The sequence below is a fragment of the Leptodactylus fuscus genome, chromosome 4, assembly GCF_031893055.1.
Source record: "Leptodactylus fuscus isolate aLepFus1 chromosome 4, aLepFus1.hap2, whole genome shotgun sequence".
In the NCBI taxonomy this organism is placed as follows: Eukaryota; Metazoa; Chordata; class Amphibia; order Anura; family Leptodactylidae; genus Leptodactylus; species Leptodactylus fuscus.
In genome coordinates this window covers 51,339,065-51,361,763 of record NC_134268.1, presented here as the reverse complement: position 1 = coordinate 51,361,763, position 22,699 = coordinate 51,339,065, and the positions used below count along the sequence as shown (strand labels likewise).

General features: G+C 41.9%; 1 protein-coding gene across 5 annotated transcripts in view; it reads left to right on the top strand.

The window, feature by feature from the left end:
• The window catches only part of NCOA2 (nuclear receptor coactivator 2), a 153,387-nt gene extending 133,953 nt beyond the window's left edge, over positions 1-19,434 (top strand). For 4 of the 5 annotated variants that reach the window (XM_075270400.1, XM_075270402.1, XM_075270403.1 and 1 more), the window contains 10 exons: positions 913-1,128; positions 1,950-2,076; positions 2,201-2,363; positions 2,453-2,734; positions 4,276-4,365; positions 4,914-5,358; positions 7,070-7,244; positions 7,372-7,570; positions 8,521-8,610; positions 12,468-19,434. In XM_075270400.1, the coding sequence (XP_075126501.1) occupies positions 913-1,128; positions 1,950-2,076; positions 2,201-2,363; positions 2,453-2,734; positions 4,276-4,365; positions 4,914-5,358; positions 7,070-7,244; positions 7,372-7,570; positions 8,521-8,610; positions 12,468-12,479 (1,799 nt within the window). In that variant the 3' untranslated portion in view covers positions 12,480-19,434. The remainder of the gene's footprint in view (positions 1-912; positions 1,129-1,949; positions 2,077-2,200; positions 2,364-2,452; positions 2,735-4,275; positions 4,366-4,913; positions 5,359-7,069; positions 7,245-7,371; positions 7,571-8,520; positions 8,611-12,467) is intronic. The other variant, XM_075270404.1, reaches the window with a different exon arrangement.
• The last annotated feature ends 3,265 nt before the right edge of the window (positions 19,435-22,699 follow it).

Sequence of the window (22,699 nt, the reverse complement as noted above, 5' to 3'; positions counted from 1 at the left end):
TGGGCAAACATGGAACATTTCTCAAGACAAACTGTGATATTGAAATATTTAGTAACAGCAGTGGCTGCTGCAAAAACTGATCTGTGCAGGATCCTGGTGTTGGATCCCGACAGATCACATACTGATGACCGATCATGTGGATTGGCCATCATTATGGCAAAAATCGATCTGGGGCCAGAAATCCCCTTCAACTTGTAGAAGAATGTCAAACATGTCATGTAAGTAATAATTGTCCACTAGGGGGAGCTGTCATGTCATTGTACTGCGGATTGCTAGAAGAGACTTATGTCACACAATGCAAGTCAGGCCCGTTTCACATCTGCGCATAGGTTTCCATTCGGGGAGACCGCTTTATGACTCCCTGAATGGAAACCTAATCCGCATAAAAAAAGCTGTTACTTTAGGACTATAATGGGGTCCGTGTGGTTTCCAAACGAAAAATACGGAGAGAAAAGCGCTTCTTGCAGGACTTTTCTCTGCATGTTTTTCATGTGGAGAGGGGAACGTAGTGGCCCAAATGCAGATGTGAACTGGGCCTAACACAACATTGCTTTCTGGTTTTGCTTTCTGTAGTAAATGGTTACGCTGTCTTGTGACGGGGATATTCATGTATCTTATGTGCAGCTTTTATTAATTTGATCACGTAAACATTATGTTCAGGTTACATGTAAATGTTATTTTATGTCATTGCCATTTAATGTAATCCTATGGTCTGTGGTAATAGCCCTTGTTAGAATATATTAATACCATAGACTGCAAACAAAATCCTGCAGTGCTCACTATAGAGGAAATGAGAAGCCCAATACAGAGCTGGGAGCTAGAGAAGTAGGACTTACCGCAACCAGACAATTGTCCGAGTGTACACTTCTGTTTTGGACATGATTTGAAAATTTTGACTTTTTTTTTTTTCAGGAATGATGGGAGGAAATGGTCCGAGGCCAGCTTTACAGTCAACTGAGTGGGGTTCACAGGCAGCAAATTCTGTGCGGGCTGCATGTCCAACGACTGGCAATGCCATGAACAGGCCAATGCAGAGTATGATTCGCAGTCCAACCTCAAGTATGCCTATGAGGCCCACCAACCAGGCATGTCCTAGGCCAATGATGCAGTCCCCTGTTATGAGTATGGGTAAGTCAGACTTTGCTGTCTAGTAACATTCATGTTTCCAAATACCTGGAAAGGGCTGTGATTATTCCTGCTGAGTATTTTACTATCAGGTCACATTCACATCTGCATTGAAGTATTTTTCCTCCACTAGTTTCAATTTTAAAGCGACGGACCCTATTATAGTCAATGGGACCCGCCAGGCCCCGGCTCTGTGTGTAACCACTATTATTAACACATGGTTTGGCTAGAAGAATTGGGTGTATATGTCATATTAAGAAGCAAATACAGTGTCTATTGAGCTGTTCATACGTAGGAATTTAATGTTGATTCCACACCCAAATCGCCAGCAGATTCCAACCAGATTCTGCGTTCCATCTTTTCAATGGGAGGTAATGATCGCAGCAGGAAGCTGAAAAAATAAACGTCCTGGACGATTTTGCCATGCGTGCCATGGCTGATTCAGTTGCGGAGTCCATGGTTTTGAGACTCCCCGCTGATCAGGCGTAGATGAATGGCCGCGATGGAATGAAAATGCCCTGCGGGTAGCTGTCGGACATAAAATAGAGGAATGGTCCCTTTATGCTTGTTTGTCCAACAGCTATTCCTCCTGGCTCCCCATAGATAGGCATCCTCAGCCCTGCTGGCTGTAGCTTACCTTCAGGGGAAGAATAGGATTGGATGTAATAAAATTCAGCAGGCCTGATCCTTTCTTCCTCCCCAACATCACTGCATGAGGGTCAGGAGTTTCTCATCCAGATAACATAATCATTATTTGTCTGTAGCCACAGAGGTGACGATTCAAATTTACTGCATACTTAACAAAGTGTTTTGTTTTGTTTAAGGAACTTCTGAACTAGACATGAACCTGAGTGGACCTCCATACACGCAGCAGCAGGCACCTCCTAACCAAACGGCTCCATGGCCTGATAGTATTTTGCCTATTGATCAAACTTTCAACAATCAGAACAGGTAGGCTTCTTCAGCACAGCCCATACAATATCCAGGCGGGGTGAAAAAAAGGACAGGACCAGTGAAAGATGTCAGGACAGTTTTTCTTCTCCGTATGTGATGGCTTTACCATTCTTGTTTTTAGGCAGCAGTTCAGCTCCTCAGAAGACTTAATTTGTCAACCACCTTCATCGGATTCGCCAGGTGAAGATGGGAACCTCCTTGATCAGCTTTATATGGCTTTGCGAAACTTTGATGGCTTGGAGGAGATTGACAGAGCTCTTGGAATACCAGAATTAGTTAGCCAGGTACATTATACCTTATTAAACTTATTTTTAAATCCTAGTATATATATTTTTGTGCTTTATGTAACCAGATATTCTGTTTTGTTTTTCAGAGTCAGACTGTAGATCCAGAATCGTTTGTCAGTCAAGAATCCTCCTTACTTATGGAGCAGAAAGCCCCTCTCTTTAACCATGCTTACAGTGCTCAAGGGCAGATGGCTCAGAGTAACTATGCTCAAATGCCAGATCCAAACTTCCACCCTATGGGACAGCGTCCAAACTATGGTATGCTTCGCATGCAAACCCGGCCTGGATTAAGGCCAACTGGAATGGTCCAAAACCAACCAAACCAGTTAAGGCTCCAGTTACAGCATCGGCTCCAACAGGCACAGCAGGTACCCTTATACATAATTCTAGTGCGGACATTTGTGCTTTCTCTTTTCATGTGCAATAAGCCTTGGGAATGAGGGGCTCCCACAACTTATATTTCTGGTGATCCTTCCCATAACACAATTTTTTTTTCTTAATGTAGTTTGTGTACATTTTTTTTTCCCCTTTTAAGTATGTTTTTTGTAGAATGGGAGGAAATCCACGCAAGTACGGGGAGAACATACAAACTCCTTGCAGATGTTGTTTCCTGGCAAGATTCGAACTCAGGACTCCAGCGCTGCAAGGCTGCAGTGCTAACCACTGAGCCACTGTGTTGCCCCCTCATAACACAATTTTTCACATTGCAGATTTGGTATTACGCAGGTCCCAACAAGTGGCCTAAAATAACAACATTACAGCCCAGCCCCCAGGAATCCAGCGCTGCCACTGCCTCTTTTCTGGTCCTCTTGGTGCTCATTTGAGCAAAGGAATATTATTGCTGCAGCAGTCACTTGTCCTATTACTGGCATTGTGACTATGAGAGTTGAGCCATGATGCCAGTAGTACAGCACCTGATAGCTGCAGCAATGCCATTCCCTAGGCAAGTAAGCAGAGGGAGGTCTAGAGAAGAGGTAGTGCTAGACTGCAGATGCCTAATAATTTTTTGTCATTTTAAAGAGGACCTCTCATCAGATTGGGCACATGCAGTTCTATATACTGCTGGAAAGCTGACAGTGCGCTGAATTCAGCGCACTATCGGCTTTCCCGATCTGTGCCCGGTGTAAAGCGCTATTGGTCCCGGTACCGTAGCGCTTTAGTGTCAGAAGGGCGTTTCTGACAGTTAGCCAGGGACGCCCTTCTGCCCAGCAGCGCTTATCGCGCTGTACAGTGTGAGCAGGGAGGAACTCCGCCCTCCCCTCCTGATAATACTCGTCTATGGACGAGCTGTGTGAGCAGAGGGAGGGGGCGTTCCTCCCCGCTCCACAGTACAGCGCGATAGGCGCTGCTGGGCAGAAGGGCGTCCCTGGCTAACTGTCAGAAACGCCCTTCTGACACTAAAGCGCTATGGTACCGGGACCGATAGTGCTTTTCAACGGGCACAGATCGGGAAAGCCGATAGTGCACTGAATTCAGCGCACTGTCAGCTTTCCAGCAGTATATAGAACTGCCTGTGCCCGATCTGATGAAAGGTCCTCTTTAAGCCATTTCATTTTACACATATTTTCCACATTGCAGAGGTGCTGCACCCATGGCTCCCTGTACCCCTTGTATACCTGTACTACCTATCCACAGAATAGGGAATCACCAACCACTGGGGTCCTCTTCACAGAACTTCAGTATCTGTGATGGAAAGAGCTGAGTGCTGTACTTCAGGCCCTAGTCTGTCAATGGAGCTGCACTGCACACCCTCTATTGATGCTCCATTCAGACTTGCATGAAGTGATCGGTTATTTAACACTATTTATGCCATCTGTAAATGCACAAAGAAATTTCCTAAAATGCACATTGGATTATGTACTAGCTGACTCCAAAGTTTTTTTTGTCTTTTTGTGTGTGTGTGTAATAGAACCGGCAACCACTAATGAATCCTATGAATAATGTCTCCAACATGAACATGTCTATGAGGCCAGGAGTACCAGCACAGATGAGGGAACAGGTAACGCTTATTACATTATTAGAGAGGATTTGTAAGTCCTATGAAGGATGTATGCAATTGGAGATAAATGAACTGATAAGTAGCAGCTACATAGAGGAATCTAAGTAAGGTTTTAAAGAGGTTTATGACTGATCCATAGGACAGCTCATCAGTATGAGATGGTTGGTGTCTGACTCCCGATACCCTGTGACATGACATTCATCAGTACTATGATCTTTCTGCAGCTCAGTCTCATTCAAGTGAATCAGAATGAGTTGCAATACCAAGCACAGCCACTATATAATGTACGGCTTTATGCCTGTTATGCAGGAAAAAAGCTACAGCATGGTGCCAAGTGTCCAAATCCCCACCAATCTGCTAGTGATGTCTTATTCTAAGAATAGTTCACCAGTGTTTAAATACTAGAAAACCTCTCTAACCTTTTTGTATTGTGGAGTGATCAAATCAGCCATGTTTTTTTATGAACATTAATATTGTGCACATGGAAAATGTAATTTTTTGGATGTTTACATGAAACACAATTTAGTAAATTCTGTCTGTATTTGCAGGGGCCTATCAATGCACAAATGATGGCTCAAAGGCAACGGGAGATCTTAAGTCAGCACCTACGACAAAGACAGCTTCAACAGCAACAGCAGCAAGTACAACACAGGGCCATGATGATGAGAGGACAAGGACTGTCTATGCCACCAAACATGGTGGCTTCTGCAGCCATTTCAGGATCAATAAGCAGCCCTAGGATACCACAAGCCAATGCACAGCAGTTTCCATTTCCTCCGAACTACGGTACTGGAATTCCATCCCCACCACCTTTCACCAGTCCTTTCTCCCCAGTGCCCCCCAGCCCTGGGTCACAGTCGCTCTCTCACAGCTCTTTGCATGGCTCCCAGATGAATCTGGCTAACCAAGGGATCATGGGGAGTATGGGAGGACAGTATGGGCCTGTCTTGAATCCCCCAATTCAGCACAATGCCTTCCAGTTTGCCAGCTCAGGTACCACCTTCCACTTTTAAGTGCAGGTCTTGCTTAACCTCTTTAGTGTCGCTAGGCCTGCAACCTATTGCACAGCAGTACATTGCAGTCCAGCCCCTTACTTATGAAGGGATCTCCAGTATCAGCAGTCTTCATAGGCTTGACGAGTTCTTGGAAGTGACTGGGTGGCAAACAAAGAACCAGTCTTTGCACGATAGTCATGGCAAATTTTTCACTCTTATATGTGCTAGATTTGGTTTTCAGTCCCTTACAATACAGATTTAAACCCGATTTATGAGGCTGCTTATTCTCATAAATGAATCCATCTGTATATTATGTACTGTTTCAAGAAAACCAACTCGTTCTGGAGTCGACAGCAGATTCGGCATCTATAGGAGTGAAAATAGTCAAATAAATCTCATTATTCTCTTGATCCCTGCAACTAAAGTACGGTTCCAAATATCTGAGATGTTGAAATATTTAACTGCATGTGAATACTAACATGTCATTAACATCCATTGACCGATCTAATACATCTCCTAGATTTGTTTTAACCTGTGAATACTAGGCCAGTACACCGAATTTGCCAAGCCTATAAATAAAAACCAGCTTTGTCATTACTGTGCTTGTATAAAGCTTTCTGCCGCTGTGTTTCTGGTGTTGACCTGTCCTGTGCGTAGATCTTGTCCTCATCTTTCTACACATTACCTCCATATCTTTCGGCTTGGCTTGTTCTTGTGTGCTTCCTGTTCCACTGTGTATGTCTATTGCATTTATGGGGGGGGGCATACTGCCACCACTTATCCGTATGTCACATTTACACAAATACAGACAAGTTGACACAGAGCAATTGCTGTCTGGTAGTATTACACACACAGATGATCCTAGAAGACGACTGCTGGGAAGGCTACATAAAACCGGGGCCTTAAAGGGGTTAAGGGTGTGATATTGTAAGAACGCCCATCTTGTTTATATTGGACACTTATCTATACCTGGGGTGTAAGACGTTCTCTCATACACATGTCCTGTAGCCATTGTCTTTTAGTTGATCAGACCTGTGCATGGATAGATCATTGAGAGAAAAGAGATGCATCCGTGCAGGATATTCTCCACTGAGTAAATGTAATAGTGGCCATTACACTAGTGTACAAGACTGAAAACACACACTTACATGTTATGTCACTAGAATAGGCAAACACACGGTCTCACATTTTTAACCCTGAGTGTAATTTAGAAGAAAATGTTTAAAGGGGTTTCCCAGGACTTGTATATTGATGATATTAGGATATCTTAGGATAGGTTCTCAAAATCTGTTTGGTTCGGTTCCAGTACTACCTGGGACCCCCATAGTTGTGGCCTATTCAATGACTAAGAAGCACAGTTCTATGCATTGCATAAGGGCTGTGCTTTGGTATTGCTTTTCAGTCTCATTCACTTGAATGGGACTGAACTGCAAACCGGTTACATGAATGCAACATTGCTCGCCCAAGTACCACTTCAAGCAGATATACAATATAAGGTTAAGTTCTCAATACTGGAAACCCCCTTTAAGCTATTAAGGATTACAGATGCAGCAGAGGATTACTTCATTCTTGTTTCCATACTTGCTGTGCTTTGGGTCTCCTATCTTTTTGGTTGGTGTTAGCGGGTGCTTCTCAGTGCTTGTCTCTATGTTGGATGTGTTGCATGCTGTGTGAAGTGTGAGTGAAATCTCAATAAATGTGTTCTTTAGGAATGAGCCAGCAGTCAGACCCTGGATTCACTGGGGCAAGTACTCCTCAAAGCCCAATCATGTCGCCCAGAATGGCCCATACGCAGAGTCCCATGATGCAACAGTCACAGGCCAACCCAGCGTACCAGTCAGCTGACATGAATGGATGGGCGCAGACAAATAATGGAGGAAACAGGTAAAAAGACAGAGTACTATTTCACTTTACTCATGTTTACTTTCCAGGTGTATCTATTGTAGAGTTAATAGATTTTTTTTTTATTGTGTTTTTAGTAACTTTAATATGATGCTGTTTTGTCTTTCAGTATGTTTTCACAACCATCTCCACCACATTTTGCTCAACAATCCAGTGCTGGCATGTATAATACCAATATGAACATCAACGTCTCTATGGCGACCAATGGCAATGGCATGAATACCATGAATCAGATGGCTGGACAGATCAATATGACTTCAGTGACCTCTGTGCCTACATCAGGGCTGTCCTCTATGGGTCCAGAGCAGGTAATACATTCTTAGCATCCTTTCTGGAGCCTCTTTGTAGAAACTTGTAGGAACAGATGATCAAGGTCCTGATATAAAACAATATTATGTCTCAGGTCTAGTATATGGGCTGTAAAAGATGCGACTGGTGACTAGCTTGTCTGTTTCCTGACAAAATACTGTCACCCCCTCCAGTGCAAGATATAGCTAGATATAGATATTAGCGATGAGTGAACGGTGTTCGATCGAATATAAATTCGATATCAATATCAGGTCGTTCGAGGTATTCAATTACAATCGATTACCACGAGGCAAACAGACTAAAAATTCGTATCCCCTCCCACCTTCCCTGGCGCTTTTTTTGCACCAATAACTGTGCAGGGGAGGTGGGACAGGAACTACGACAACGGAGGCATCGACAAAAAAAATCGGAAAAACTAATTGGCTGGTTAAATCAGGTGACCTCCAATTTATACAAATAGTGGATTTAAGATTCGGTTCATATGAGACTGTGAACTATGTGACTGTGAGACAGGGATAGATGTACTGGCAGGGTTAGCTAGGAATTACCTTTATTTAGGTGGGAATGTTACTGAAACAGCTCTTTGGGGCTCTATCTGGTCGGGATCCCTGTCAGCTTGCGATATGCGGGAGCTGACTTTTTCCCATAGGAATGCATTGACCAGCGTTGATTGGCCAAATGCCATACAGAGTACAGCATTCGGCCAATCAACACTGGTTCTGCCGGAGGAGGTGGAGTCTAAGATCGGTCCACAGCAGTCTCCATTGTTGTCCGATCTCAGATGTAGCAGGGCTGGCCGTGCGCTGAGCTCTGCTACACCCGAGATGTAGCAGAGCTGAGTGTGCGCTGATTCCCTGATGATAAATTTGACCGTGTGGTGTATACAATGAGTAATTTATCAAGGATGTCGGTGATCTATGAACCAAAAGCTATTTTCTTACCTTTGTAGGTTAGTGATCCCACTCTGAGAGGAGGCAGCCTTTTTCCAAACCAGCTACCTGGAATGGATATGATTAAACAAGAAGGAGATGCATCAAGGGTGAGAGAGCAGAAAGTAACAGAGAGAATTCTAGTATTGTCATAGAATTATTATTATTAGTTATTCATTTTTTTTCTTTTCAAGTATTTTATTAAATTTTCCAAGATAATACAACATAAATCATAACAGATTCACGGGAATATAACATACAAACAGACCAGAGCCACTAAATGGGAACCCGAGGCAGCCACAATCAGCAAGACAACAAAAACATTGAATAAAGAAAATGAAGAGAATGTGGGAGGAGAATGGAAAGGAGGAAAGAAAGAGAGAATGAGGGTAGAAAAGAGAGGGAAAAAACACATATCAGGGAGGGTAATGAGGGAGTGGACAGGGTAACATATCATCTGTGGGCTCAGAGAAGGGTCTGAAGGACATCACGTGTCAGGTCCATAGTAGAAGGATCCGTAGTTCACAATGTAAGGTCAGATGTTGATGCAAAGACTCTGGTAATAACTCCAGCGGTGGGGGATTACAGTCAGAACTCATAGTCCACCGTTTAAACCCTGGAGGGGAGTCCAGAACCCAGGAGCCTCTGATACTCTGCTATTAGTTTTTTAATATATGTGTGATATAAAACATGTATAATTAGTAGTAGTAGTAGGCAACACCACTGGATGTATAAGAATCTGGACATAACCTACACAACCGGGCGTTGTTTAACAATACCATAGTCTGGGCGGTCAACTGAAAAATAGTACCTTTTATTCCTGACCCTGCACTTCCATATACAGTATGTTTTAAGGAACGATGAAAGGCAATCAGGCTACTGAAACCTCTATGGATCAGAAAAACAGGGGTTCCTGATGTGAATGTAGTGGTAGTGTGCATGCATGACCACCACTCCATTCACTGCTATGGGACTGACAGCGAGGGCCGTCCATGTCCTCTATTCAGCACTGGTTACTCTGTGGGACTGACAGCCAAGTATGGTGCTTGGCTTTCTTGGTCAGTCCCATAGACTTTGAATGGAGCAGCAGCTTTCATGTGTATTACGGCTCTATTCACACAGAAAACTTGGGATCCCCTTGTGATTGTTGATGCACATTCTTAAGAAACCCCAACAATGATAAACTTACTACCTATCCCATTAGAGATTCTGTGGCAACCCCTTTAAGTGCTGGTCAATCTGTCAGGGTGCATGAATTATAAAAGCCTTGTGCCAATGGGAAATCTCTAGGTACGTAGGTTACTTGCTTTTACGTTTAATTTATGGGTCAGCCATTCTGTAAATTTCTTTGGGACTGTAATGTTGATTTTTGGCAAAGCCTCAGCTTGTTGACATATAACATTAACTATAAAAAGTGTGACTTGTCCCCCCCCCCTCCCCCATTTAATGTAGGGCAGAACTTGTATGAATAATTGAATATACTGCTGGAAAGAGTTATGGTTGGGAGATGACTTCACAAACTTTAAGCCTGTACTACTACCTATTAACCTGAAGTATACGGCTGCTGCGTGTATTCGTACTCCTCTAGGGCTTAGTGCTAAAAGTAATGTTCTAGTTACTGTGGTGTCAGCCATGGCGTCATACATGAGCACGTATTCTGTAGTAATGGCATTTCCAGAGGTACCACTATCATCACAGACAGGGCAGCGCTGGTACTGTCGTATTCGGGGCATGTTGTGGCTTCTAGGAATATCAACACTATTTTATTTTTATCCGGGTGAAGAAGAGGGGGGGCGGCATTTAGTATTAGTAGCTTACTAAAAGCACAAAAACATTTGGAGAAATCTTTTACATTGGTAGATATTAAAATAAGCCATACTATACACTACAGGGTGCTCCAGTAACCTGCCTCTGCTGGGACTTTATGCCACTCTCCTGTTCCTTTCATAAAATCCTTTGCAGGTCACCTGCACCCCAATAATAGGGTAAATAACCAATATATCCATAACTGAATGCATTCAGGTATTCTCTGGACTTTTACCCGCCTATGCCAAAGCCCTGCAGAGTAAGGAGCCCAGGCCCCCTAGGAAGCTACACGGAGCTCCCTGTTAAGACTAGAACTGTGCCGGAGCTTTTACAAAGAGTCATCTAAATTCTGATGCTTTAGTCTGCACCTCCCTTCCCCAACCATGTCTAAGAAGTTCAGGCTTTTTGTTTTTGTTTGGTTTTTTTAGGTTTGCCTTTTTTATGTCGATCATATCTTTTTTATTGGGACTATGTAAATATTTAATGAGAACATCATTTTTGTTTAAGCAATAGTTTAATTTTCCTTACCCTCCATCCCATGCCCAGATTTTATGAGAGGTGACATAGGATTTATTGTGCTAACTTGTCTCTTAAACAGACTAAATGAATAATGTAAAACCTATAACTATAGCATTCCTCTTAAAAGCCAGTTGACGTCTTGTGAGCTCATTCAAATGACGTTTTATGTTGTATATACCGTATATACTAGAGTATAAGCCAACCTGAATATAAGCCGAGACCCCTAATTTTACCACAAAACTGAGAAAACTTATTGACTCTATTATAAGCCGGGGAAGGAATCCACCATTGCAGATAAAAAGTCTGGTCATGTGCATTGCAGCTTAGTAACTCCATGTGCCTCATAGTAATAGCAGTTAACCCCATCATGTCCCTCACATTAACCCCTTGTGTGCCTCACATAAGAGTTACTGATATGTGGGACATATGGAGGTAATAATTCGCCATCTTCATAATTAAGGTCCTTCATTAGTCCCCTCATGTGTCTCACATATTAGTAACCCTTATATGGGGCACACGGGTTAATATGAGGGACATGATGGGGTTAACTGTTATTAATGTGAGGCACATGGAGTTACTGAAACTAAATGAATAACCCTAAATGCCTGACATTAATAGGCAGAGTAACTAAAGGAAGGTCCCTGTGTGTCACGTTACTGTTGCTTCCTCTCCTTCATACAACAGACATCTTCCATAAGACACAATGAATCCCGGCCACTCATCTGCAGGGTAGATGCTAAATCCTAGTGTGCTAAAGGACCTCTGATGACGTCATGGCCATGTGATCAGACTCTGGTGTGGGCGGAGCTACTAGGATTTAGACTCAACCTTATCTGCAGATGTTACATACCAGGGGCTACAGGACCTTTGATGACATCACAGTCACGTAACCTCCTGACAAGCCAATCACAGAGCAGTAGCACTAAAGGACCTCCCCCTTCCAGGTCCTTCCAGTTTTCTGTGCTCCGTGGACCCTGACTCGTGTATAAACCGAGGAGAGCTTTTTCAGCATGAAAAATGTGCTGAAAAAGTCGGCCTATACTTGAGTATATACGGTATACCTGGTTTTCTGCCATAGTATAAAAATCATATTTAGTTAGTTCATTCACTTTTGTTCATTATAGTCTTTGACTAGTGAACCGTGTAATAAATAGCACTGTTAATATCTTACAACCTAAACCCCATCATGTGCACCCTGTTTCCGCATATTGACATCACAGAGGGAACTGACTGCTCACAAGCACTACATAGTGGCTCATGTTCTGGTCAGTTATTCATCTAAATAGTACCCAATATAACAGAATTTAATATATATACATATAATATATAATCTCCCTTGCTTTAGCCATCAGGGAAATCTAGGATCCAGTAAAACCTCACCCATTTTGCTAGTACTTCATTCACTGCATATTTTTTGCACAATTCTGCCCCAGAAAATCTGCTGCGTATCCATCCGGTGTCGTCCCTCAGTCTCTACCGCAACTTGTAGCAGCTCACTATGGAAAGGTGAAAATCCATATAAAATTTAGAAAACCACCAAACCTTAGGGTAGGATGTCAGGTCATCTGTCAGGTGCTTATTCCATTTGGTCATCCGATTTTATATTTTATATCTAATTGTATATCCTATTGCTTTGTTGTAGAAATACTGCTGACCCTGAAGATGCCGGGGATGTGCTGTCTTTCTGCTGACCAGCGTGAACCTTTCTCTGGTCTGGAAGAGTACCGTCACCTTGGTAGTGTTCTTATAGACTGGTGTGAGATGCCAGCTTGCAGGCCCTTGTTGAGGTGGCCTGACCTGCCTCCAGATTCAAAGCTGAAGTTGTGTTTTCCGTGATGCAGCCTCTTCACCGGGCAGTGTGGAGCTAGAATACAGAGCGGCGGCCCCGTCTGTTCACTGCATTCACCTTAGTGCGACTTAGATACCTGCTGTGGAGTCGATATGGACAGGCAAATTTCATTGGACTATTTGAAATGAATGTATTTAATTGTATGTATTTAAGGAAAACTATGCTTTTATTTTTCTTTTTTTTTGTTTTTCATTTTCCTCTTTTCTCAAGTTTTTGACACTGGTTTCTAACCTTCTATTTCTTGGGCTTTTAGCTCAGTAGATACTTTTGCTACCACATGAAGGCTTTTTTTCCCTCCCCTTTCCCTCATTTTGGAAGTGTATATTTTTTATTTGTGGGTGGGAAGTTACAAATTTCTGGGTGAAAGCCAGGTTAATACTAAAAATACACCACAGCAAAGCATGACAAAATGGACGTAAGGGCACTGTGGATTCATAGTGGACACCTACACAAACTGGGGATCTCATATAAAGGAATGGTTGAGGTAGGCAGATTTTATTTTGACTACTCTTTTAGGGGTTTATGTTTTTTCTGGCTAGTCAATCGTAGCAGGGAGTGTACAATGATCTCTAACAAAAAATATATATATTCTATAAATTGTGGAACAGCCTTCCGCTGTCTCTATCAGTGCTTTGCTGTGCATTATGATTACGTATAGCTGAATGTGAATTTTTTTTTTTAATTTTTTTTTTTTAATTTACGGGGTGCAAATACTTTTACGCCTGTTTGCAAGCCCTCCTATTTTTACCGTTCATGAAAGAGCAAGCATGTCACTTCTGGTTGCTTTCAGCGATGCCACTTCTACACACTGTAGTCGTTTCAAATAAAAGTATGAGGCCAAGAAGGGGTTAATCCGTGGATAGCCTCCTCATCTCTCGTTTCACCATCCCCTCGCCACCACCCGATCCTGGAAATATTAACTTGCAAAGAATCTTTATGAAATTCAACTTTTTTCCAGACTCTTCAGGTTTCTTTTGTTTTTTTTTTCGTCTCCTACAACAGGGTGGATTTTTTTATGGTACATAAAACATAGCTTCTGTGTAACCGAGCAATAATTTAAGTTGAAAAAAAAAGAGGTTTTTTATTTGTAAAGGTTTTGTTTTGTAAAAAAAAAAAAAAAAACGAAAAAAATGTGTTGTCAATTAAAAAAAAAAAAAAATAAAGATAAAAAGGTACTTCAGTATTATATAGGTAATTTCTGAACTGTGGCCGCTGCGTGGCTTTCATGGCCACAGCGCTTTTGATAGAACTAGTTTGTAGCCGTAACCCTTTCTAAATTCAAACGTCTTGCTTCGAATTCTGTGTAATCTGAGGTGTTACTAGTCTAGAGCGCGGCTAGAAATTTTTGTAAGTTTTTTTTTTTTTTTTTTTTTTAACCCTAGAAAGGAAAACTTTTTGGAAGAGGTCACCCTGTGATTTACTTTGCACACCATTGATGAGAAACCCGTTGGGCTCTTGCACACAGTGGCGCTGGTATTTGGATTGCTTCAAGTAGACATTGGGGGTGGTAGTGAAAAGTTCTGTCTTGCGTCGGTGTCATGCTGTAAGCTGTACTAAAAAGTCAGACAGGAATGAGGCAGGATTTTACTGTGGCTCTCGCTTTGCACCGATGTAACAAGTGAAGGTGTGGGCGGTTTATGACATCACTCAGTGTTGCAGGTTTTTCTGGAAAAAAAAATTCAACTCTGCTGAGGTTAAATGGTTTCTCAGGGACTAATAAAGTTTATTGAAGTGGGCACTCTAAGGCCCCATTCGCAAGGCGGAATTTGCTGCTGTTTTGGGGGTGGATTCCGCCCCCAAAACAGTGACGTATTCTGTCTAGCATTGTTATCAAAGGGAGGCAGAGATTGCGAGGGGCTGGAAAATGAAGAGTAATCCGTGGCAGATGTTCACCTCAAATTCCTTCTTATTTTCTGATGTGTGAACAGGGCCTAAGTTTCAAAGCCTTGGTTGTTTATGCGGTGTGCCTTCACGGGTCAGAAGTCAAGTGCATTCCTCTCCTAGGTAAACCTATAACGGGGCATGTGATGACTGTGGGTGCACTACAATAAACAGCTACGTCCCTGAGAACCCCATTAAAGAGCCCCTGTCACTTCTCCTGACATGTCTTAGTAAATAGTTGTGTTCACCATAATGTAATAACTCTCACCGTAGCCATTCCTCTGTTGTTCCTACTGGAAATGTATAAATAAATTGACAAGTGCATATTGCCAATTAGGGGTTGGTCCTATCTACTCTTGACACTGCCCAGTCATTGCTGGCTGTAGGGACACACACGTTTGACAAGGAGAACAGCAACACCCAATTATCAAATCTTTCAGAGGAATAACGGAGGAACAGCACAGTGCAGAATTATAACAAAAGATGCTCCAGAATTGGTATCCTGTTCCTGTTTTTTTCTGACATCATTAGTTTTCATTCATAAATTGACATAAAATGTAGAAAAGAAATTCCAAATGTAAATGCCTGCTCTTGGATACAGTTTGCTTTTCATCTTAATAGGTTGAATATTTTAATATGGTTTTATACTGGTCTACTCTGTTTTTCTAACTCAGCACTAAATCACCTGCATAAGCATAAATTGAAACATTTTCACTGCCTGCAGACACCACTAGAGGGAGCTTATGAGCTTACTGAGCGCTGTAAAACCAGCTCCTGTAAGCTCCCTCTAGTGGTGGCTTCAGGCTACTTGGAGCTCTGACTCTTATAAAGGGTATGCATCAGTCAGCACAGAATTTTGGATCTAAAATATGGGGTAGAAAGGCAGAGAACTGTACCCCCAAACTATCTATCATGTAATTCCCATCATATCCTGCAGTACCTTTTTTTTTTTTTTTTTTTTTGATAGATTTGTGATGCTCACAATCTCGTTGCCCCCTGTTGGCGGTGCTGTGCATCTCCCAGTCCTGCTCGTGTTCCTATGCTTTTACACACGTATACCTCACTTGGCTAATTCACAAAGAGAACCATGCTCCTGCTTAGAATCACCAAGTACTGAAGTTTGAGATCGCAGTTTGTCCAGGCATGTGGCGCTGTGAGAATTGCACTTTTTGGATATAGATTTCATGGAAATGATCACCTTTTACCTCTCCCTTCCACTAGTCAGATGTCAGCAGGTCACATTTCACACGATGATACTATACTAAGGAGCGCTGTAAATCCACATCCAAAAAGTTCCTTGTACAGGCCTGTTCTTTTCCCATTCTGCAAGTGATTTCATGTATAATACAATTAAAACTTTCTGGACTTGTGTGCTCTTTATTCAATGCAGTGCGACTCTTTCCCTCCTATGTATATTTTGCATCCAGTTGACTGGAGACTTTTTAGTTTTGCTTGTATTATGTTAAACCAATGAATGTGAATAGAAAGTAATGTGAAACCTCTCTACCTTTTAGAGCCATTGAAAGCAGTATAACCATATACATTTGGGTAAGGCTAGGTTCACACTGCCATCCACAGTCTGGAAATGGAAAGCCGGGGATCCATTATGTGTCTGACACCGAGGAAGCCTGACAGATCCCACTACTGTAATGGGATCCATTGGGTTTCTGGTATTAGGGCAGCACGCTGCTTCATTACGTCTGTGAGTGATCATTGAATCTGAGACAGAGGACAATAAAGCCCTGACCCTACCGTTATAGAAATAGCAGATCTGATACCTGGTAATGATGGACCCTCTTCCCTTCACAAGTCCTAATACATTAGAGGGACAGTGAGTATTAGGCCACCCCTCCTGTAGTCTGTGAGTATATAGATATACTTAGCTGTGTATAGATCTATAGATTTCTCCCGCATCCAGTGTCTCCACACTGTTTTAATATGATTTCAGACGAGCCATATTTATTCATTGTTTTCTTAGATTTTTACATGATTAGTGTACGTAACTTCCCGAAAACGCTGCATATTTTTGTGAAAATCAGTGATTCCACAAATTTTAAAAAAATTTTTTTAAACTTGGCTGACATTTTTCAGCACAATCCCAGTCTTACAAATATTCCTCTTTACAGCACCTCCAACTATACGATCCTCCATTATATAATGGCTGAGCACACATACTGCTCCAACATACTAATATGATTGTTTCCATACCCAAGGATCTGTCCATTGGAAATCCTGTACGTAGTTTGTCCATAGTTAGTGCCCTTACAGTCTGGACTTCAAAACTGGATGTTAAAGGGGGCTGTGTCATCGCCCTTTCCATAGGATCATATTTGAGCATGTCAGGTGGTGGTCTGTACTCCGGACCCCTTCTGTTAAACCTGAGGACGTGACAGAACCTAAGGATCTATTCAGATGACAGTGTTGCTAAATTTGTGTCCATTTAGGGCATTTGTTTCACAGGTCCCTCATTGACTTGGGTCTGTTGAGGAATTTGTGAAACGGACTGTCAAAAAAATGGTCATGTGAATAGTTGAAATGAATTCATTTTAATGCTGCCATATGTGCCCATTAAAATCATTCACCCATTGACCATGTTGGAGATGTTTAACATCACCTGCACGTTTCACCTACACGGGGGCTGCCATATGAGAATGTGTTGTAGTACTACACCATTATGTCTCCTTTACACAATATGGGAAGATCTAGCATTCTAATTTTCCATAACCTATAATTCTCCACATTGCCCTTTCTATACAGATATAACTAGATATTTCCTAGGCATGCCACAAATGTAGAGCTTTATAGAAGTCGCCCTTCTTTTATCCATACCTATCAACATCCAGCAGAGCTGATGGGGCTCACGTGCTACGCATCCATGTTCCTTTATCTCCTTTGCAACATTGATCACTTCTTAACTATTCCAAAAATAGTTGAGATCTAAGAATAACAAGATCTGATAATTAATGCCAGCGGGTGCTCAGTAACTGCCCTGTATAGTGGGTCATGTAATGGACGCACAGGGGCACTGCTTGTTACAGTCGCAGTGTGTTTTGTGTTCAGCTGTGCACCTGGGTGTTATCACATGACCATGGACAGTTCGGCATATACTGATTTTTTTTATCCACCGAGAGTAAGCACAACGAATGACAGCAAGCAGAGATCGAGAAAAACGAGGGATTGATAAAGACAATAATTTACTGAAACTGGAAAATCCCTTTAATATCTTATTCAATCTTATGCTACTGTAAGTGTCTGGTGGACATTGTGCAGTGTTTATTTGGGAACATACTTAGGTGGTCTCTGTTATTATGCAGTTTCTTGAGCCCATGCCAGAAGTGGATCCATCAGAAAGAATAAGTATATATCATGCTTTCATATTTCCCACATCTTTGAATTGACTTCTGGCTTTGAAAAAAACGTTCCAAAACACGCTGTGCGAAACCTGAAATCTGCACCCTAGTTGTTTCTGGACAACACCTCCTCCTCTGCACAAGAGCCTACGTGTCATATTTACTCTATGACATATATATTTAGCATCACTTTTATTTTAATCCCATTCCTCGCTGTCGTCCTATGTAAAGTAAGAATAATCTAGAATCCCCCAAATGGTCAACCCCCTAGACCTCCCCTCATCCATCCTCTCTAATCTACATCCCGAGCTGAGGAACTCTCCCCAAAATCCCGTATCAGGCGTTGTACCTCTCTTCTAAAGTCAGCTATCCACTTCCTTACCACCCAAATAGCCTCACTCTCCTGAATTGACTTCGACCAATGTTTTTATTTTCTTTTTGGGAAAGTTTCTACAATGTACAGTTTTGGGTGCGGACATGACTTATTGTTACCGGTGGCTTAGATCCACTTTATAGATCCCAAAGATTCACAATCGGTTCTGAAATCTGACAAAAGCCATTAACTGTAAGTGTGAATTAGACATTTTTGTAGCGTTTGTAACGTAGCGTGCTGCCTATTTACAAGGAAAAAACATGTCTGCACAACCTTTGGTGTAACTGGCTATTTTTTATTATTTTTAGCCTCCTTCCCTTTTTACAACACTTTGTCAGTGCTGAAAGATCTCCGATAAATTGCTAGATTCTAAACCAACCGCCTGGACGGGTCAGCCCAGCGCCCTCAAAGTGTACCTCAAATGTTTTTGTGTCTTCTTTCCTCCCAGTTATTTCTTTAGAGACTAAAACTGATTATTTAAGTTTCTTACTACAGGTGAATAAAAAGACAAAAAAAAAAAGCTACGTGCAAGAACCTCAAAATGCTAATGAAAATAGCATAATGCCTTAGATCTGTTTTTAAGTATTGTATATTCCTACATAGCTGTTTGATGTATAATATTTGTATAGTATATTGTGTACATTTTGGATCAGCGACTCCATCTCGGATCTTTGTTCGAATCAGTCAAGATGGACCTCTTTCCAAAATCCTTTTAATTGTATTCTCCGCCATCTACCTATTTTCCTGTTGGTTGTGAATTTTATTTGTACAGCTGAACTCCTCTACAAAAATAGTGTGTGTGCGTGTGTGCATTGACCATGAGTAAAAGACGTATACAAGGGTAAAATAAAGCAATATATAAAATATGGTTCTTCAGGAGAAAGCTTACAGTATTGCAGGTCTTGACTCTTTCTTCGCTTCCTTTGGATAGTTGAGTTTCCTCTAAACCGCTCTTTGTCTCACCTGCATTGATGTCTATTTCTATAGTGTGAGCAGTTTATGCAAAGGTAGATCTATTTAGAGAGATTTTAAATACACTTATGCAAGTTAATATTGCTTTGCTGATGCTTATTTGCGTATTTGATGTCAAATAATGCTACTGTAAATAAAGAATTGTTACTGCATCAATTAATAAATTTTAATGCCTTTTGGGTTTATACGGTATGTGGAGTCTTTGTAAAATATACATGGTTGGCTCATGTGAATATACACTGGGTGAGTAACATATGCATATTAACTCTATAAGGACAGGGAGATGAGTAGCTGACCCATAGGTGGTGAGACTGTAAAAGCTACTTGGTCCCGTCACTTTTGGTCATGGATCTGGCACCAGTTTTAAACGTTGGTTTGTTGGCGTCTCTTCCAACCGATATCCAGTGTCTATTGGCAGCTTTAACCAGATGCCAACCACCCATTGACTGCATATATTCAGACAGCATCTGTCTATGCAAGGGTGTACTTGTATGGCCTTGCAAAAGTCAGCAGAAGAAGAGAGATGCCTGTTACAGCTGGATGTCCCAGAAAGAAGGCAGAGATGTTTTGTTTTTGTTTTTTTACCATCCCTGCCTTCCCAATCGCTGTATACACAGTGCTGGGGGACCGATAGCTATAGGAGCTTCTTGGTCCTAGGACCCATATCTGCTCTCCAGTGTGGCTATGGCGGCAGTTTTCCTCCAATAATTGGGACTAATGATTCAGCCTGCTACAGGGGAACGCAGGGGGAAAAAAAAGTGAAATTAAGATGCTCCCAAAATATATATATGACCTTAAATAAACTCCAAATACCACGTCCACCTCACAGGTTCTCGGCCCACCCCCTAACACTGTCACCTATAAAGGTGCTGTCTGTATGTGAGGCCTGTACCACCCAAAGGCTGTAGCCTATTCTAAAGGACCCTGAAGCTGGACTCCAAACAAATAGTTTTTAGGGGTTTGTTTGTTTGTTTGTTTTTACTGAACTACAAGTTATCCGTTCCTCTCCTGCCTGTTACTTTACTCAATTCATTGCCAGATCTGTTTTCACTGGGGCTGAACCCATAGCTAATGGATCCTGTTAGAGGCAGTACTGCAGACCTGAGGACTGGGGGTGACAGAACAAGCCCTGGGCTACTGGGACACCACGAGTGGGAGAAAGGATCTCATCGGGTCAGTGACACCTCTAGCAATCACTTAGAACCCACAGTCCTGATTGACCGTGGCATCTAATTGGTTCACATCTGCTATTTTATATATTGTATGTTATACCTGACACCTGCAATTCTTGGTGCCGAGTCCCTGCTATTAGCAGCTTTATATGTCGTACTATTATGGTATGTTGTGGGTAAAAAATATGCAAATCTATTCTCCAGGATGTAATTAGGAGAACAGTGTACTCTGTACGCCGCCCTCTAGAGTCTCCGTACTGCCTATGTAGGCAAACACTCTCCCTGATGTGTACAATTATCCCCTGACCCTGGTATGTTGTGGCGAAGGGTTAAAGAGAAATATCATAATTGTCCATAGCAACCCCTTTGTGAAACTAAACTATGTGTCACCTAATTAAAAATTAGTGTAAAGGAGAGGATAAAACAATTTCAATTATTTTTATAAGCTCTTTGTTGTACATTTTCCTAGATTAAAAAAAAAAATAGGAAACATGCAAAAATAAAGCCCTGTGTATCACCGTGAAAGATGTGTGGAGAGTATGATATGGGAATAAAACCAAGCCAGAATACCTCCATCCAAATAGAAGAGAGACCCAACCACAGAGGTTATTGCCTCTCATCAGTGCAAAGCATGGTACTGGGTGAGTGGTCTGTGATGCATATGGTTCCCTTTTTTATTTTTGGATGAAGATATTCTGGTTATATTCCTTTATTATAATATTTGGTTTCAGGAAAACCAAGCATTGATCTATAGGGAGCTACCTTCCAAAAGGTGGAGCTAGAGTAAATTTTCCTTTTCCACGGTTTGAGTATATTTGATACATGGTTAGGATGTACAGTCACCATTTGTATAACACACTTGTGGTGCTCATCTTAGCAAGAGTCCAGACTTGTAATATACACTCCAACAAGCAGAAGAAGGAGTAAATATGGAACTCACAAATAATCCTCCTTTATTATATTTGTTTACAGTAGATCACAGGCAGCAGGGAAATGGATGTTTCACAGTCACCCACTTCTCCCGGGCCTAGACACTATTTCAGTTGTGGAACACATCCCTGTGTAGACCAAAGCTCTAGTAATATTTGCAAGCTATATATGCAAGCTCGCCCTGCAGCTCCATAAGCATGAAAGAATGGTGCAGGTTTCAGTGGTCAGACCCCATCTATTATGAAGCATATCCCATCCAGTAGCAGCTTGTGTGCGGGGATCCTGAGGATAGGTCATCAGTAGAAAAACTTGATTTGGGGCTGAAAACACCCTTTAATGGATTGTTTGTTTGTTTGTTTTTAATTTGTAAAATGTTCTGCAAAATAAAATCATGCAGCTGCTGAAACAGGGAGCCGTCTGTAACTACGGCTGGAGCTCCCTTAGAGAAGGCAGGGAGGGTTTATCACTGTCCATGCCTTCCCGATCACTGCCTACACACTGTTCAGCTGTACAATATACACCACTAAGAGCACCACCATGATGCAGCTCCCCTCTGACCCAGTGGTCACATGAGCCACTGCGCTCAGGGCCTGTTAGAGCTGCCGGGTCAGAAAAGTAAAAAAAAAAAAGTCAAAAACAGCCACATTTTCCCTCCTCTTTTGTTTATATTTTCCCAGATATAAAAAAAAAAAAAAACAGGCAAAAATAAAACATAAAAACAAAGCCCAATGTGTCACCGAAAAACAATCACAAATGATAAAAATTTTGCAGCCCTTAAAACTGCACATACCGAATAACAGAAAATGAGTCTGGTGCTGACCCACAAATTGGACCAGTACTGAAGTGGTTAATAAGCAAATTCTCTCCTGATACCCATAACTGCACATGTCCAGACAAGGAGAAAGGTAAGAAGATACATTTGTATGTTATGTGAATGGTGTTGAGAACAATACTCTGCACTTCTGTGTATACTGTACTTTTGTAACAAATGCATGTTAAAAGGCTTGTTTTACCACTTGGCTTTGAACTCTTGGGCTGGATTCACACGGGGATTTTTGGACCGGATCTTGACGCAGAGGCCGCCTCAGAATCCCATTCAAAAAACGGCTAGCCGCAATTGGATGCTGGGGCAGTGCAGCGGCATTCCGCTCCGGATTAGGCCCAAATGAATGGGCCTAGTCGGGAGGGAGCGTCGCACCGCGGACGCTGCAGCAGAAAAAAGGGTAGCTTGCTTCTTTTTTCTGTGAGCGGCAAAAAACTGATAGTGGAAAAAAGAAGTGAACGGCCCCCATTGAAGTCAAGCATCAAAATCCAGTCCAAAAAAACCCTGTGTGAACTTACACTGAT